The sequence below is a fragment of the Gossypium raimondii genome, chromosome 13 (assembly GCF_025698545.1).
Source record: "Gossypium raimondii isolate GPD5lz chromosome 13, ASM2569854v1, whole genome shotgun sequence".
NCBI classification, from domain to species: Eukaryota; Viridiplantae; Streptophyta; class Magnoliopsida; order Malvales; family Malvaceae; genus Gossypium; species Gossypium raimondii.
In genome coordinates, this window is record NC_068577.1 from 49,018,910 (window position 1) to 49,036,741 (window position 17,832).

At 31.3% G+C, this 17,832-nt stretch overlaps 1 protein-coding gene across 1 annotated transcript; it reads right to left on the reverse strand.

The window, feature by feature from the left end:
• Nucleotides 1-2,718: 2,718 nt before the first annotated feature.
• On the reverse strand, nucleotides 2,719-4,137 carry LOC105781655 (uncharacterized). Its single transcript, XM_012606174.1, has 3 exons — nucleotides 4,006-4,137; nucleotides 3,679-3,912; nucleotides 2,719-3,450 (listed from the first exon to the last, which is right to left on the reverse strand). The coding sequence occupies exons 1-3, from the start codon at nucleotides 4,135-4,137 to the stop codon at nucleotides 2,719-2,721; spliced, it is 1,098 nt and encodes a 365-aa protein (XP_012461628.1).
• Nucleotides 4,138-17,832: the final 13,695 nt, after the last annotated feature.

Sequence of the window (17,832 nt, forward strand, 5' to 3'; positions counted from 1 at the left end):
TGTTTTTTTGTGCATTGCGTAAATAAAAGAAGCAAAAGCCTTAATTAATAAAGGAAACAACATTCGAACACACCCAAGCTGTGGGTTGAAAAACAAATAAGTAAAAAGGTGGGGGGAAAAAAGGAGGGGGAAAACTATGTATTACAGTAGTGAGTGTGTAATTTTTAAATGAATGAGTACAATTTCTTAACATTAAAAGTTATTTAATTGAAATTGTTGTTAAAATGATATTAATCTATAAACTTTCTAATAATTTTAATGTTTAATTAACTTGTGACATCAAATTTAATAAACTAAAGCTTTTATATTAATATAGATAGATAGATAGATAGATATCAAGGTTAACCTTGGCAAAGGGGGTGGAGAACTGAAAAACTTAGCTACCCGAAAATACTTGTATCAGGCATTTTCGACACTTGGTACATACTACTGTCTCTCCACCTCAAGAAATCCAAGTAGCAAACTACTTTCCCACCAGTAATTCCCAAAGCTCACGGAGCTTGGGAATCCATTTCATTGCTATCCTTATCAAAGATATGCAAAACCAAGGAAAAAAGAACATATTCAATATAATGTTTGAAGGGGACACCAAAAAACTCAAGATTCCAACCTTAATAGTTAACCATTTCACAGAGCGTACGTTCCGAAATTTTATAGCCTACGAACATTCATGGGGGAAGCCAAGATACTTTGTTGATTATGTGGTATTGTTGGTGTTAGAACAGAAGCAGACAAGCTCAGCTTGTGTCTTGTGCAGCAAGCCTCGATACTTGCTGAGCAAACAAACTGAATCGAAGCAAAAGAAAGAAGAAAAGCTAAGGAAAAAATGGAGAATATTTTGATGAAAAAAATCAGATTTTTTTCATAAGTAAAACAATTTCATAATGCCAATACACAAAATCAAGCACTAAGCTTGTCAAAATCAGCAAATGTTTACCTAATGGTTACCTAACTCCACTAAGCATTGAAACTTGAAGTAATTAACTTGTACATACAAGCAAAGCTGAATAAACAGCTCATCCATTAACAAATTACATCAATCATCAACCTAACATAGTTCAAAATGAACTAAGATACATTTCATTAACTAAAAATTACAAAATGAACAAAAAACTTGAATAGTTGAGCTTGCTGCAGTGACTTCTGTTATGCCTGATCTTTATGGTCTGCTGATTTGCTTCAGTGCAACATGCTAACCAACCTTCATCACTCCTCCTTGGTTTGCATGGTGCAAACACCTAATTTCTTCCTTAAACACAAAAACCTTGTTGCATTAAGGGCCTTGGTCATAATATCAACAAGTTGATCCTCTGAATTGCAATGAATCAGCTTCACCTCCTGTGCTTGCTCCATTTCTCGAACTACATGTAGCTTAATGCTGAAATGCTTTGTTCTTCCATGGAACACTGGATTCTTCACAATTGCAACAGTGGATTGATTGTCACAAAAGATCTCTGTTGCTTCTTTTTTATGCACATTTAAGTCATCCATGATTTTCCTTAGCCAAATGGCTTGGTTGACAGCATTTGCTGCTGCCACATACTCTGCTTCAGCAATAGATTGAGCCACCAAGGTTTGCTTCTTCGAGCTCCAACAGAACATGGCTGAACCAAGATTGAAGATATACCCTGAGGTGCTTTTCATGTCATCTACCAATCCAGCCCAGTCACTATCACTGTATCCAACTAACCTCAAATGTTCAGCTTTGCTAAATAGCAGTCCATGGCTCAAAGTTCTTTTAACATATCTCAAGACTCTCTTAGCAGCTTTAAAATGACTTTAATTGCAACAATGCAAGAATCTAGAGAGTAAACTAACAACATACATTATGTCTGGCATAGTGGCAGTTAAGTATAACAAGCAACCAACTAAACTTCTATAGGTTGTTTCACAAACCTTCTCAAAGTTACCATTGCTCGATAGCTTTTCTCCAACAGCAATAGGAGTTCTTGTTGCTTTCCTATTTTGCATGGAGAACTTGGTTAAAATTTTCGAGGCAAAGCTTTTCTAACTTAGAAATATCTCATTCTGTGTTTGTGACACCTCCATTCCAAGAAAATAGGACATCTTCCCTAAATCAGACATTTCAAACATCTCCTGCATCTTGGTCTTGAAATCAACAAGCATTGTTTGATCTCCTCCTGTCTCCAACAGGTCATCAACATATAGGGACACAATAAGCTGCGTTTGTGTCCCTTCCTTCTTAACATACAATGTTGGTTCACTTTTGCTTCTGTCAAATCCCAAACCAATGAAGTAGCCATCGATCCTGCTGTACTAGGCTCTTGGAGCCTGTTTTAAGCCATACAAGGCTTTCTTCATCTTGTACACCATGTGCTCTTTGCCAGCTATCTCAAACCCCTGTGGTTGTTCAACATAGATGTCTTCATCAAGGAATCCATTCAGAAAGGCTGACTTCACATCGAGTTGATGGATTTTCCATTCGAGCTGTGCTGCTAAGGCAATCAGGAGTCTGATGGTGTCAAGCCTGGCCACTGGTGCAAAGGTCTCCAAGTAGTCCAGGTCATATTTCTGACTGAACCCCTTGACAACCAGCCTTGCTTTCAGCTTGTTCAAACTTCCATCAGCATTTTGCTTGGCTTTGTACACCCATTTCACTCCAATAACTTTTCTTTTGACAGGTCTTTCAACCAATTCCCAAGTCTGGTTCTTCTCAATCATGCTGATCTCCTCAGCCATTGCTTGCTTCCACCCTTGCTAAGCTTTAGCCTCTTCAAAATTACTTGGTTCAAATATAGCTATATGAGCCCTTTCATAAATCTCAGCCAATGGTCTAGTTCCCTTGACTGGTTCATCATCTATGTCCATTTCAAGACCATCTTGATCTGTTCCTATTCGATCTGTTGCAAGATCTTCAGAAACTGCCTCAGGTTCACTCCTTTCCCAGTTCCAGCATGATTTTTCATTAAAGACCATATCCCTGCTAACCGAAACCTTGTTTGTTGAAGGATCTAAGATCCTATAGCCTTTTTTGACAGTGCTATAGCCCACCAGAACACTAGGTCGAGCTCTTTCAGATAGCTTGTCTCTTTTAATAGTAGGCACATGTGCATAGCAAATGCATCCAAAGACCTTCAGATGAGCCAGTGATGGCTTGAATCTAAGCCAGCCTTCAAATGGAGTCTTTTGAGTCAAAGCCTTGGTTGGAAGCCTGTTTTGAATGTAGGCTGCAGTGTTAACTGCCTCTGCCCACAGAGTCTTAGGAAAATTCTTCTGAATCATCAAGCACCTGGCCATATCCATCAAGCTCCTATTCTTTCTTTCACTTACACCATTTTGCTGAGGTGTATAAGTGTTGGTAAGCTGATGTTTGATGCCTGCCTTATCATAAAAGGCTTGGAACTGAGCTGAGGTGTACTCAGTTCTATTATCAGACCTTATGGTCTTTAGCTTGCAGTCAGTTTCAGTCTCAGCAGCAGTTTTGAACTTCTAAAACACAGAGGCCACCTCTAATTTATGTTTCAAGAAGTAAAGCCAACAAAATCTTGAGTAATCATCAATAAACAAGTTGAAATACCTGCTTCTATTTAGTGACTCAGTCTTCATGGGGCCACACACATCAGTGTGCACCATCTGTAGTCTTTCAGAGGCTCTCCAAGGTTGATTCGAGGGAAATGAAAGTCTGGCTTGCTTGCCTAGTTGATACATTTAACAAACTTCCTGGTTTTGAACTGAGCTTATGAAATTTTCAGCCAAACCACTTCTGCACAGCTGATCCATTGATTTGTAGTTGGCATGTCCAAGTCTTTGATACCAAAGCTTGGATTCATCTGTTGTAGCTATATATGCAGTTTCTAAGTCCTTTGTCCAATCAACCACAAAACTCTTATCAGCCATGGTGACTGCCATGAGCTTAGATCCATTTAGATCACTGATTTGGCACTGATATCCCTTGAACACAACAGAATAGCCTTTCTCCAGCATTTGAGCTATGCTGAGAAGGTTTCTGCCAATCTCAGACACCAAAAGTACATTTTAGATAACCTTGGCACCTATGGGAGTGCATATCAGCACATCCCCCTTGCCTTCTGCTTTTATAAAGTGGCCATCACCAATCTTGACTTTGGTTCTGCAGCTTCTGTCCAATGACTTGAAGATAGCAGCATCAGGTGTCATGTGGTTGGTGCAACCACTGTCTAGGAGCCAACCAGATGAAAACCTCTCTTAAGCAGTTGAGCATGACACTGCAAATACTTGCTCATCTTGGTCACTGTCTTCCTTGGATACTCGAGCCTCAGCCTTCATTTGTTGAGAATGGTTCTGCTTTGGTTTGCCCTTGCTTTTGCAAACCCTTTCAACATGTCCCTTCTTCTTGCAATGTTGACACAAAGCATCTGGTCTAAACCAGCATTTTTCTTCTAGATGACCAGGTCTCTTATAGTGCCTGCATAGTTGATCACTGCTTCCTGCAACATCAGGCTTAGGCCTATTTTTCCAGGTCTTCTTACCTTTGAAGGTAGTGTTGGTCTTTGCCTGAAAGGCACCTTCTTGGTGCTCTTCTAATCTGCTAGTTCTTCTCTGCTCTTGTGCATATAGAGCATTGATCAGCTCTGTAAGAGGAATTCTGGTCAAGTCTCTTGAGTCTTCGAGGGATGAGATTTTTGCCTCATACCTCTCGGGCAAAGTTGAAATAACTTTCTCCACTATCCTAGCTTCATTAAACTGCTTACCAAGGAGCCTTATGTTGTTTACCACAGCCATAATTCTGTCAGAGTATTGTTTGACAGTTTCTTCTTCCTTCATCTTCAAATTCTCGAAGTCTCTCCTCAAATTCAACAACTATTGCTGCCTTGTCCTTTCTGTCCCTTGAAACTCTTCTCTCAACTTGTCCCAGGCCTGCTTTGGTGATTTACAGGTCATAATCCTTGTGAAAATCACATCTGACACTGAGTTTTGGATGCAAGACATAGCTTTGTGCCTCTTGGTCCTTTCATCAGCATGTTGCCTGATCTGAGCCACTGTTGGATTGGCTCTAAGTGGCTCTAGTTCAACATCAGAGTTGACCACCTCCCACAGATCGAAAGCCTGTATGTAGGTCTTCATCTTGACCACCCATATGTGATAGCCTTCTCCATTGAAGACTTGTAGTGCAGCTGGTGAAAAATTTGATGAAGCCATCCTTTAAACAACAGATCCCTTAAGATTAAAGCTCTAGATACCAATTGTTGGTGTTAGAATAGAAGCAGGCAAGCTCAGCTTGTGTCTTGTGCAGCAAGCCTCGATACTTGCTGAGCAAACAAACTGGATCGAAGCAAAAGAAAGAAGAAAAGCTAAGGAAAAAATGGAGAATATTTTGATGAATAAAATCAGATTTTTTTCATAAGTGAAACAATGGCATAATGCCAATACATAAAATCAAGCACTAAGCTCGTCAAAATCAGCAAATGTTTACCTAATGGTTACCTAACTCCACTAAGCATTGAAACTTGAAGTAATTAACTTGTACATACAAGCAAAGCTGAATAAACAGCTCATCCATCAACAAATTACAACAACCATCAACCTAACATAGTTCAAAATGAACTAAGATACATTTCATTAACTAAAAATTACAAAATGAACAAAAAACTTGAATAGTTGAGCTTGCTGCAGTGACTTCTGTTATGCCCGATCTTTATGGCCTGCTAATTTGCTTCAGTGTAGCATGCTAACCAACCTTCATCAGGTATTCGTGGATAAACTCATCAACACAGGCAAGGATGTGGAGCTACTCCTTAAAAGTGGAATTATTGATAATTGGTTAAGACGATGAAGAACTTACCAAAATATTTAACAAACTGGGGTATTTCGTTTATTACGACATGGGTGCTCGAATGAACAAGCATTGCAAGACAAAATGGAACATATGGAAGGCAAAATTGAAGATTATTTTAACACTCCCTGGTCGCCCATATCATTTCTTGCTGCGCTTGTCTTGCTCTTGCTTACTATACTACAAACTATATTTTCGCTTCTTGCGTTTTATCACCAGAGGCAATAAGACTATTGAAGCCAAAGTGTACCATATCAAGTAAGTATAACAGTTGTTGTTATACCTCATATTCATGTATAGGTATAATTCTTTTGGCATTGTTAATCATGGATTCATTTTGTATGTATATCTCACAGATCATTGTGGCCTTTTTCTGGTGCTTTGGATTGATGATCAAGGGGTTGACTTCTGTTATATGGGAGTTTTTGAATTTCAGCCAGCACTTGGTGACTGTTTTTTTAATTTCTGCTATATCGTCACCTTTGTGGATTCCTCTTTTCATATTAATTAATTTAAATCTAGTTAGTATATTGGTCAACGGTATTCATTCCATAAGATGACCACCTTGGTCGAAGTAGAAAAATTGTCCCAAAGCATCAAAGATGTAATATGAAGTTAGGAGAATTCCAAATAAATTAATAATGACAAAATCATATCACCCACGTGTGCATGTAAAATAATAAATTTAGAATATAAAAAATGTGTTTAAAAAACATAAAATAAATAATAAAACATATAGTTTGAAACTAATTAATAATAATACAAGAAATATACAAAATATTAGAATGCAAAATAAATAGGTTAAATTGTTTATCATGATGTTATCATCATTCTTGAGTCATGTCGAGTTAATTTGTGATACAAATTCAATTAAATACATTATTAATATATATACAATTGGTGAAGATAATAAAGTGTGTATAATAAAATTAAAATGTATAAAAATATTTAAATAAAATTTAATTTAGTTGTAAATTAAAACTTTTACTAATATAATTAGTATGAGTTTAAATTTTATCGTATACATATTTTTATTAACTTTTAAATAAAAATTAAAATACTCTAAAATAATATAATTTATTTTAATTGTAAAAAATTATATAATTTTTAATTAAATTAATGTTTGACACATTAACTCAATCAAGAATTTAAATAATAATATAAATACTATCATATCAAGAATTCCAATCCACCACATTTAATGAATCAACACAGTAAGTAACATTTAGTTGAGGGATCGAATTACAATACTAAATTTTCTAAAGAATAAATTAATTTATTTTAACATGTTTTTGTTATAATATTTTCAACCATTTTTTTAAAATCAATATGCTTTTGTTATTATCCTACGAATTTTAATAAATTTAAAAGGTTTTTTTGTCTTATATTGAATTTAATTTTTTAAATAAATTAGTTTTTATTAAAAAAAACATAAAACAATTACTAATCAATCACCAATCTTGGTGTCACAACTCTATTTACATCTGCATTTAGTAAGCTACGAATTGTATCCGGTAGATAGTAAAAGACAGAGCATTGTAGTAGTTTATCCTAAGCCGTTGAAGCTAATCCATCGGCGAGCTTATTACCTTTTCTATAGGCATGTTGAGTAATCACCTCCCATTCTTTATTCATGTACTTGCGAGCCTCCCTACACAACCGATGTTCATCATCCTTAGCACTACTAGACAACGTGGTAGCAACCTCCATACTATCAATTTCCAGAACAAATGTTCGATGTCCAGTCCTCTAGGCAATCTGAAGTCCTTCAACAACACCCCAGAGTTCTACTTCAAACGTCGAGCAAGAGCCAACCAATCTAGAAAAACCAATAATTCACTCTCCATTCCAATCTCGAATAAGGGCTAGTTTGTCAATACTTTTGAAAACTGTTTTTAAAAAGTGCTGTGAAAAAATACTTTTGAGAAATGCTTTTGAAAAGTTTGGTTTAAAATTTGAGTGTTTAGCATTGCTATCAAAAAGTGTTTTTGAGAAATAAAATGTCCATTTTAGACATGTTATTATTAAGTAACAAATATGTATTTAAATAATATTTAAATTAGTTAATATTATTATATTTTAGTAAGAATATAAAAAAATTATTATAACTTGTTAATATTTTAATATATGAAATATAAATTTTAAATATTTTTAAGCAATAAATATTAATTATTTATAAAATTTAATTAGAATATATAAACTATATTTTAAATATTTAAATATAACCATTAAATATTTGTAATTAGTATTTTAAAAAAATATTTTTTTATTTTTAATTAATGATTTTAACACATTTGTAATTAAGCACCAAGAAAAAAAAAAGAAAGTACTATGTTATTGGAGGGGTAAAAAAGTAATTAAGCACCAAAAGTGCTTTTGGGAGAGGAAAAGCTAAAATATTTAGCTTTCTTCTTTTCAAAAGTACTTTTCAAAAGCACTTCTAAAAAGCTAAAAATTTCAGTCGAAAGCAACTTGTTCTACACAACTTTTCTTCCAAAAGTATTTTTGGAGTCAGACGTATTTTTTTTTTAAATAATAAAGAATAGGCCCTAACTCCGCGGTCATATCTGTTATTTCTTTTCGCGCACCATCAATATTTAATTTGTACTTGGACTCTCCCACTTGATCAATTGCAGGCTTCTTGAACTTACGCTTTTACTACTGCTACTTTGTCGATTCATAGCAGATACATGCTGCTGCTGTAATTTTAAGCTAGTCTCCAACACAGATTCGGTTTCCACAAATTTGGCATAAAAAATAGCATGTTTCGACGCCTCCAAAGGTTCCAGCACAGCAAACCAAATAAAATATCTCAATCAGCATCCTCACGAGCAAACTAACGAGGGTTATTCGTATTAAGATGAACCCATTCAAGGAGTTGCAAACTCATGAACTCAACAAAATTTTCTTTACAAATCAATTGTTTCCGTATAATGGGTGGTACAAAACATCCTCGCAACACATGGTCCATGTGTTCCACTGCTCTCCCACATAAGCTACACATATCATCCATAGTCATATGTCTTCGTTTCCTTTCATGGTTTGTCAAAAGCTCACCCAAACAAACTAACCATAAAAAAACCCGAACACGCTGTGGTCCTTTAAATTTTCAAATTGATTGCCACCACTTTTGGCCATCATCAAAAGCATTGTTCCAAGCCACTAAATTAGTGGATTTAATTGAGAAATTTCGCTTAATTAACATCCTATTTCCAGCCAGCCGAATCAGCAATTTCCTCATCACTAGGAGGAAGTGTTGCTGCCAACTTAAACAGAACATTACGAGGAAGAACGTTCTCCAACAATCTCCAATCCCATCCTCCAGTCGGAGCAACCATTTAATTTTTAATTTCACAAATGCGATTTTACACATTTAATTTTTAAAATTTTTATTTTTAATAATTGTAATTAGTGTGAAATAATATTATTTATTCAAAATATTAAATATAATTAAATATATTAATTTATTTAACAATTCAAATATTATATTAATAAAAAAATTCAAATCATAATTAAAGTAGTTTTAACATATTTAACTTACAATATAGTTTTATTTTATATAATTAATGTCAAGCAACATTATTTAAAATAATAATTAATTAACATATATAAATTATTTTGACAATATAGTCAATTGAGTTTTAACTTGGTTGGCATTAGTATTATTGTTAGTACAGGTGGATGTGGGTTCGAACGCACTAAAGTACCTTTATCCTCCTTTTTAAGGGTAGGAAAGAGATAATGAGTAATTCTAGGTATTATATAATAAATTTATTTTGATATAATCCAAATATAGTACTATTTTTTTAATTATTATTAAATATTTGTAAAAACTATGAAACGTTAGATCGATATATTATAAATTAAACTCTTCGCTATTCAATTATAAAAGTTTGGTCCGACCTGTTATATGGTATAATACCAAAATTGAAATAATAGGACAAAATTAGGTGTAATACTATTTATTAAGAGTTGAATTGTATTTTGTTTTCTCTACTAAAAATTAGACAAAATAGTCTTGGTACTTTAAATTAAAGACTAAACTGATCTTTTTGTTAAAAATTGGTCGTTGTACGTAAGCATAAAGTACACGTGACACGCCACGTATAGCTATCTGGTTATTTTGTCAGCCACGTCAATTTTAACAATATAAATAGATGAAATTTTTAACACAAAACATCAATTTGCTGCAAAAATTATTTCACCTATTCTTTTAATAAATAAAATAAAATAAAAACTAACTTTTAGTCTTCAAATACTTTTGCTCATAAAAGGATGGTCCTCCACTTAAATAATTTATTTATGTTTTTAGACTAACCTCCACTTAAATTATATGAAAGAAAAAAAAAAGGGATCTTAATATTTGAATCACATTATTGAGAATCATAGGACCCATATTGACCAAAAAATTATAATTTGGATGGTGGGCCCTATCATTGCCATTTTTCTGATCAAATTATGATAATAAAATTATTGGATGGTGCCAACTGCCAAGAAAGCGAGTGTCACTAGCAACCGTCCGAATGAAACATACATCAAATTCCAAGACTTTTGATAAATGATAACAATGCATTTTTCGAATAAATTAGTGTAAAATATTAAAAAATACATCTCGGGTTAATTAGGTAAAATAATTTATATAATTTATATAAAATCATCAATTTGAATGCTTATTATTTCTTATTAAGTTGATATTTTAAAATAATTATAATATTAAATTAGATGTAATTATTTATTTTAGGTTGTAATATGTATATATTTGTGATAAAATAAAATTGATAATTTTAATTTTGTGATTTTAATAACAATTTAACAGATAAGAAGGCAATTCAAATCTCACTTTCTTTTAATTATCTAATGCACTTTTAGTCAATCATAATGTTGTCATAGAAATTTAGGAAGGAGTTCAATTTTTAGGGTTTAGATTTTAGGTTGATTGTTTTGGCTGTTTCGTCCCATAGGAGGTGTGTAGGATCATTTTATTCAAAAATTATGTTTAATATGGTTTAAGTTTTGGGGATCATTTTATTCAAAAGCTTTCAAGATAATGCAATATTCAATATTTAAGATTTTCGAGAGGATTGAGCCCTAACTAGAGGTGCTCATGGGCCGGGCGTACAACAATTATAGTTGAGGAAATTCTGTATTTCTTTTTTGTAATTGTTGACATAGAAAACTCTTTCATGAAGGAAAATTGTTTAGACCAGCATAAAGAAATTACCCGTAAGGAATTTGTTTTTTTCCGTACAAAATATATTGGTATTTGTCATGTAAAATTTTAATCGATTTAATATTTCTATTATATTGTTTATATTAATATATATTTAATGATTGAAAGTTTTTACATAAAACAAATAGTTAAAAAATTTAATCTATGTCAAACTTGACATACATAATTTGCATAGAATACAACACAGTTGAATTATTAAATTATTAATCATGTAAGTTATGAAAGGTGTAAAATCAATTAAGTTTTACACCATTATAATGAATTCATTAGTTTAAGTAAATATTATTTTATGTTTAAAAAGTAAATAATATTTGAAAATTTTTCTAAAATTATAATAATTAATAGCATTAAAAATATGTTAATTATATTTTAAAAACCATTTATCTTCATACTATTTTCTTAATGCCTTTCTCCCAGATTTCATCATCTTCATCCTATTTTTCAGAACCAACCCGTTCTCTTTCTCTCTCGTTCCTTTAAATTTTTTCACTCCCAAATTTCATCATCTGGCTGAATGGGCAATTCAATAATGATTAATAGCCGCATGCATTGAACAATACTTGCATAATGGTCTACTACTATTTGGTTTTAGACAATAACCTGCTTTGGGACACCCAATTGAATTCATATGCCTTGACTTGAAAGAACCAGCTGTATGCAAGTATTGTTCAATAAAAGTTATGGTTTTTTGGTTTATTATTACAAATTAACCTCACTCACGGAAGAATTAATGAATATTTATAATCTATAATTTATAGAAAATCATCAATTTGAATACTTTTTATTTCTTATTAAGTTGATATTTTAAAAATAATTATAATATTTAATTAGATGTAACTATTTATTTTAGGTTGTAATATGTATATATTTGTGATAAAATAAAATTGATAATTTTAATAACAATTTAGTAGTATATTTTAGAGTCATACTTTTTATAAAATTAACTGTCTTTGAGAATTTTTTATTAATTTTATTATTGACTATTAATAGATATTTAAAAAATAAAAACATTAATGTATTATTTTAGAACTCTCCTACGGTGATTGTATTACTATATTTATTAATTATTAATTTGGTTTATGTACTTCCACCACCTACCAACCTCACCTCTTAATTTCTTATATAGTTCCATGTCTTATGTATGTTTTAATTTGTTATACGGATAAATTTAATATTTAATATTTATATTTTTATAATTTAATATTTATTTATTTTTGAGTTAATTTTTGAAAAGAGTCTAATTAATGAAATTATTGATTAAAACATAATTTTTTTAACAATGTGGGCTTGACAACCTAAGTGGTAATGCGGTAGCCCACATCTATTTTATTTTGATATGATATTATTTATCTTATATATCACAATAATAAATAATTTAAATTTTATAAAATACAATAAAATCAATAAAATTACAAAAGTGTTTATAAAATTCAAAAAAAATAGCATGAAGTACATATGGATTACCATGCAAACTACCTTATTTAAAAATATAATATTTTAATTATTATTTTCGTTAAAAAACCATTTGACTCTTTTTTTAAAGTTTGATAGTCTAATTTAACTTTTTAAAAGATTTAGGACCAATTTAACTAAAAAAAAGAATAAAGACTAAATTAAAAAAATGTAAACATTAAAAATTAAAATTATCATGAAATTAGAATTCAAAATTCGTAATATATTAATATTATTTTCAAGCAACTGGAAGCTAAATTTTGTGTTCTAAAATTAGAAGCTAAAATCATGCTAATGAAATGCTATGAAAAATAAAAATAAGAAGAAATAGCTAAATTATAAGGGTAAAAATAATGTTTTATTTTTATTTTTAATGCATATTTTTGAGTGATTATGTGGTATTAATTGTGAATTATATACTCTTGATTCTTTATATTCATATTTTTCATGCTTAATAAAGCACTTGGGAGCAATAGGAATGAAAAATGGGAGGAAATTAGAACATTGGAGCAATTTGGATGCTGAACACATACAAGAGAGTTCCACACGGCCATGTGATCCATATGATCGTGGGTCTAGGGTGTGTGGATTTCGAGAACCATGTGCGTTGATAGTTGAAAGTAACGATTTTTAGGGGTTTTTTTACACTTTAAGAAGGTATAAATAAGGAAATGAAAGAAGAGAAGACCAACTGTCATCGAATAGCATGAAAATTACTCAACAAACGCCATTGAAGTCGATTTTCACAATATTCTCCATCAAGATTCAAGGGTCCAAGCTGATTTTTTAGATAGTAATCTTGGATTTCTTTCATTTTAATGGTTATATTGTACTTTTGTTGTTCTTTCTTGCAGATGTGAACTAATTCTCTTAATATCAAGGGAGATGAATTCTATTAATGTTTGAATTATATTTTTATTCAATAAAACATCAGTTTCTTTGTTTCCAATTATGAATGCTTAATTGTTCTTAGGTTTATAATTCTAGAGTGTTAATCCATGTTTAATGTGCATAAGTTTGAGGTTAAATAGACCCTTCTTGTGATTAGATCTTACATAATTGAATGAGGTTGCATGCAATCCTAGAAATAAGTCAACATAAATCTGCCGGATTAGAGTGAAATCTAAGATGAGAGAACCATAGAGCGAATTAATGCAATAATAAGTGTTTTAATTAGAAAGAAATTTCAATTAATCAACTTAAAGTTAGTTGCTCTTATGCTCGAAAGAGAAATAAACATAAAATAGAGATTTCTACATATCAAAGAACTAAGAATAGAAGTTGTATTGAGAATTATAGATGAAATCTAGGTGGACTCTTATCTAAGGATTGTTTTGTCACTTGGTTAATATTTGACTGTTTTTGCGTTTAATTTCCTTGACACATTCGTTAGTTAATTTTAGTTTTAGTCAATCTTTTAAATTATTAAATTAAATAATAGAAAGACAATAATTACTAATGAATTTATTAAAACTCTCCGAGGATGATTGAATTACTGTACAGCCCAATTTATGTCTGGGCCCAAAACCAAAACTCCTACCCATTACAAGCCCAAAATCCCATTGGCCCAACTAACCCAATTACCCAAACCCATTTCTAGCAGTCCAAAACAAACAAACAAAAAAAAAGAAAGAAAAAAACCTAGCCTCTATTGCACCTAACCCTAGACTGCTGCCGCACCAACCTCTGCAGAAGTCGGCCATTTGCTCTGCCACCGCCGTACGTCCCATCGCCATGCCCACTTGCTTCATCAACGTCAATCACCTATAAACAAACAACAAAAGAAACAGACCAAAAAACAGCAACAAGCAAAGGGGGATTTGGTATTATTTTTTATTTTCGGTATAAAAACCGATTGTAACCCATTGTAAAAGGAAAAATCTCTTTTTGTAACTTTTTACTAGATTTAAAGAAAAAGAAATAAAAACAAAAAAAAGGTGGTTGCGTTTTTTTTCCTTTTTTCAATTTTTTATTTTATTTTATTTTCTTATTTTCGAAACAAAAAACAAAGAGAGGTTTTTTTTACCTTTTCGTCGTTACCAGAGTGTTCGGAGACCCCAAGGAGTGCGTCGGAAGAAAAAGAGAGGTTTTATAGCTTTCCGGCCGCCGTGTATGGCGGCACCGGCGCCGGTGATCGACGGCCGACGACCGGTTCCTTGGCCGGACCTTGGCAGATTTCTGGAGTGGGGAGAGTGTTTTTTGAAAATTTTTTTCTGAAAAGTGGGAAGAATGATTTTTTTTGAAAAAATTTTAACTTAAATAGGCTTCCAAAACGACGTCGTTTTGGGCAGCCTTCTCAGGCACCAAAACGGCGTCGTTTTAACCTGACCCGTTGGCCGACTCGACCCGCTCCAGGGAAATCCGCATGTTTTCAAGGGATGGACTAATTGCACTTTTAGCCCTTCCGCTTTTTTAATGGTTTTATAATCAAGTCTTTTAGTTTTTTTTAATTTTTCCCCGTTATTTTTTTCGTTTTTTAATTTAGTCCCTTCTGAAACCACGCCGTTTAGAGGAGAAAGGAAAATTGCCCTTCTAGTCCCTCTATGTTATTCGTGTGTTCAATATAGTCCTTTCTTTTTATTTATTTACATATTTAAACCCCGAATCTTGTTTTAATGTTTAATTTAATCCTTTTGTTATTTTTTTCATTATTTTAATAAATTTGATGTTATTACTGTTATTATTAGTTATTATTGTAATTATTTGCTCATTTATTTTTTTATTTTGAAATCTTTGTTATATATGTAAATATACATGTGTTTTATAATATATATATGTATATATACATATGCATTTTTTTACATTTTATAATATTTATACATACCTACATACATGTCTATATATATATATATTTCATTTTCATAAATATTTATATATATTCTTACATATTCTTTATACTGTCAAAATATATATTTTTGTTTATATTCTTTATATTTTATGATTCATATATATACCTACATATATATACTTTTTTATATTTGATGATTGTTATATACGTATATATGTATGTACATATATACTTACATATATTTTCATGTATAATAGTTTTAAATATGTGTACATGCATATGTTTTTCATATTTTCATAATTTTATACATATATATATCTTTTATATTTTTATAATTTTTATAATTTTGTTCATTTTGTTCATTTATTATTTTACATGCCTGTTATTGTTATTTTTCTTGCTTTAGTTTTTATCTATTTATTATTTGTTATTGTGCCTGCATAATTGTTTTTTATATTGGTCTTATTATTTATTTATCTTATGTTTTGCTCGTGTTATTTTACTCACATTATCATCATTGTTGTTACATTATATCTTTTTACTCGGATTTGTCAAAAAAACAAAAATTTTAAAATAAAAGCAATACTCGGTATTTGGAATCTTCGAGAGAATTGAGCCCTAATGTATTGGGTTTCAACTTTTTTCGTTGAATCTAAATAATTGAGAGTGCTCTTTAAAACAAAAACATAAATAAAAAACTCATTATCGAGAATTCAATACGTTGGGTCCTAACGCATTGGATATGACACGTTGTTTTCTCGAGACGAGGATTTTTCTAAAAAATGCAATATTCAATGTTTAATATTTTGAGAAGTTGTGCCCTAACGTATTGGGTTGCAATTTTTTCATATGACTTAAACAATTGAATACCCCTTTAAATTTTATTGTGCAAGTTTTTAGACAAGCTCATTTCTGAAGAGGTAAAATATCGTGCCCTAATGCATTAGGTGTGATGTTTTCTCTTTTTGAAACGAAAGGGTCTTAACGAGTAACTTGATTTATATAAGTTTTCTTTTAAAAAATAAGGATCGTATTTTAAAATTCTTCAAAGTTTTCAATTTTCGACATTAAGACATTAACTAATCAACTAGGTACCAATTTTTGGGCGTTACGAGGGTACTAATCCTTCCTCGTTCGCAACTGACTCCCGAACCTATTTTTCTGAATTTCGTGGACCAAAATCGTTGTTTTAATAAAAGCAAATCGTTTATTAAAAACAACCACTTTTCGAGATGATCCAATCATACCTCATTAAAAAGGATTGGTGGCGACTCTCATTTTCATTTTTAAAATCCAAGTCGACCCCATTTTTATAAAAAAAAATGGTGTCAACAGCTTGGCGACTCCACTGGGGACCCAAAATAAGATAGTCAAGCCATGAGTTGATTATTTTTTGTCTTTTTGTTGAAAAGTGAAAACTTGGTTTAAATGTACGATCCTTTCATTGCATTTCATTGGTCTTTATTACAATTTTCATCATTGTGGTTTATAATTACTGTGTTGGTTTAAATTTTGGTATCGTTCTACACATTGCATTACATGACCGTTGGTCACACCCTTTTAAGTGGGAGTGAGAAGCTACTCCTTCGTGAGGTTTTCACCTCTGTGCAGGATAGTGGATCACTTTCGGGATACATCTGTACCTATGTCTTCATGGGATTTTCATCTCCGTTCGGCCATAGGTAGGGGTGAGCATTCGATCGAATTGAATCGAATCGAAAATTTTTGAGTTAATCGAGTTTTCAAATCTCATTTTATCATCCTAACTTTATTTGAAGTTTTCTCGAATCGAGTCGAGTGAGATGGAATTTGAATCGAATCGAATCGAATATATTTGTTCGAGTTAAATTTTAAAAAATAATTTTGGGTCCTTGTAACCATTGTCACCCATTGTAATAAAATTTGTCCACCTTAATTAATTTTTTTATTAACTTTCATCACCTCATAATTTATTTATTAATTTTTTATATACTGGTTTGCTTATTTGTTTCCTTAGTTGTTTCACTTATCTTCAGATTCTTGTCACTATGTATTTTGGAATTAAAAATATATTAAATATAAAATATGATTTTTTAATAAAAGTTATTTTAAAATAAAATGTGAAATTGATACCAATATAAAATTTTAACACGAATATTTTATGGCATAATTAAGAATTCAATTTTAATATAAATATTCAATATGACTAAACAATTCAATAATATAAATAATATAAAATGTTAAATTTAATTTAATAATATAAATAGTATATATAAATAAAATTATTACTATTTATGTTTAGTGATTTTTTTGGATAATTTTGATTTTTTATTTGAGAGTAAAGGGTGAGAAGTAAAAGTTTAGGGGAAAATAAAAAGTTTTGGGGAATAAAAGTTTGAGGGAAAGTAAATAGGGGGAGTAAAATTTTGAAGGGAAAATATTTAAAAAAAATTGGAGGGGGGAGGGTTTTGGGTAGATGGGTGGTGGGATGGGAACAGAATAAAAGTTTTAGGAGAAAAGTGGGAGGGAGTAAAAATTTTGGGGGAAAATAAAAGGTTTTGAGGGGTTTTGGGAGTAAAATTTTGAGAAAAAGTAAATGGAAGAGTAAAA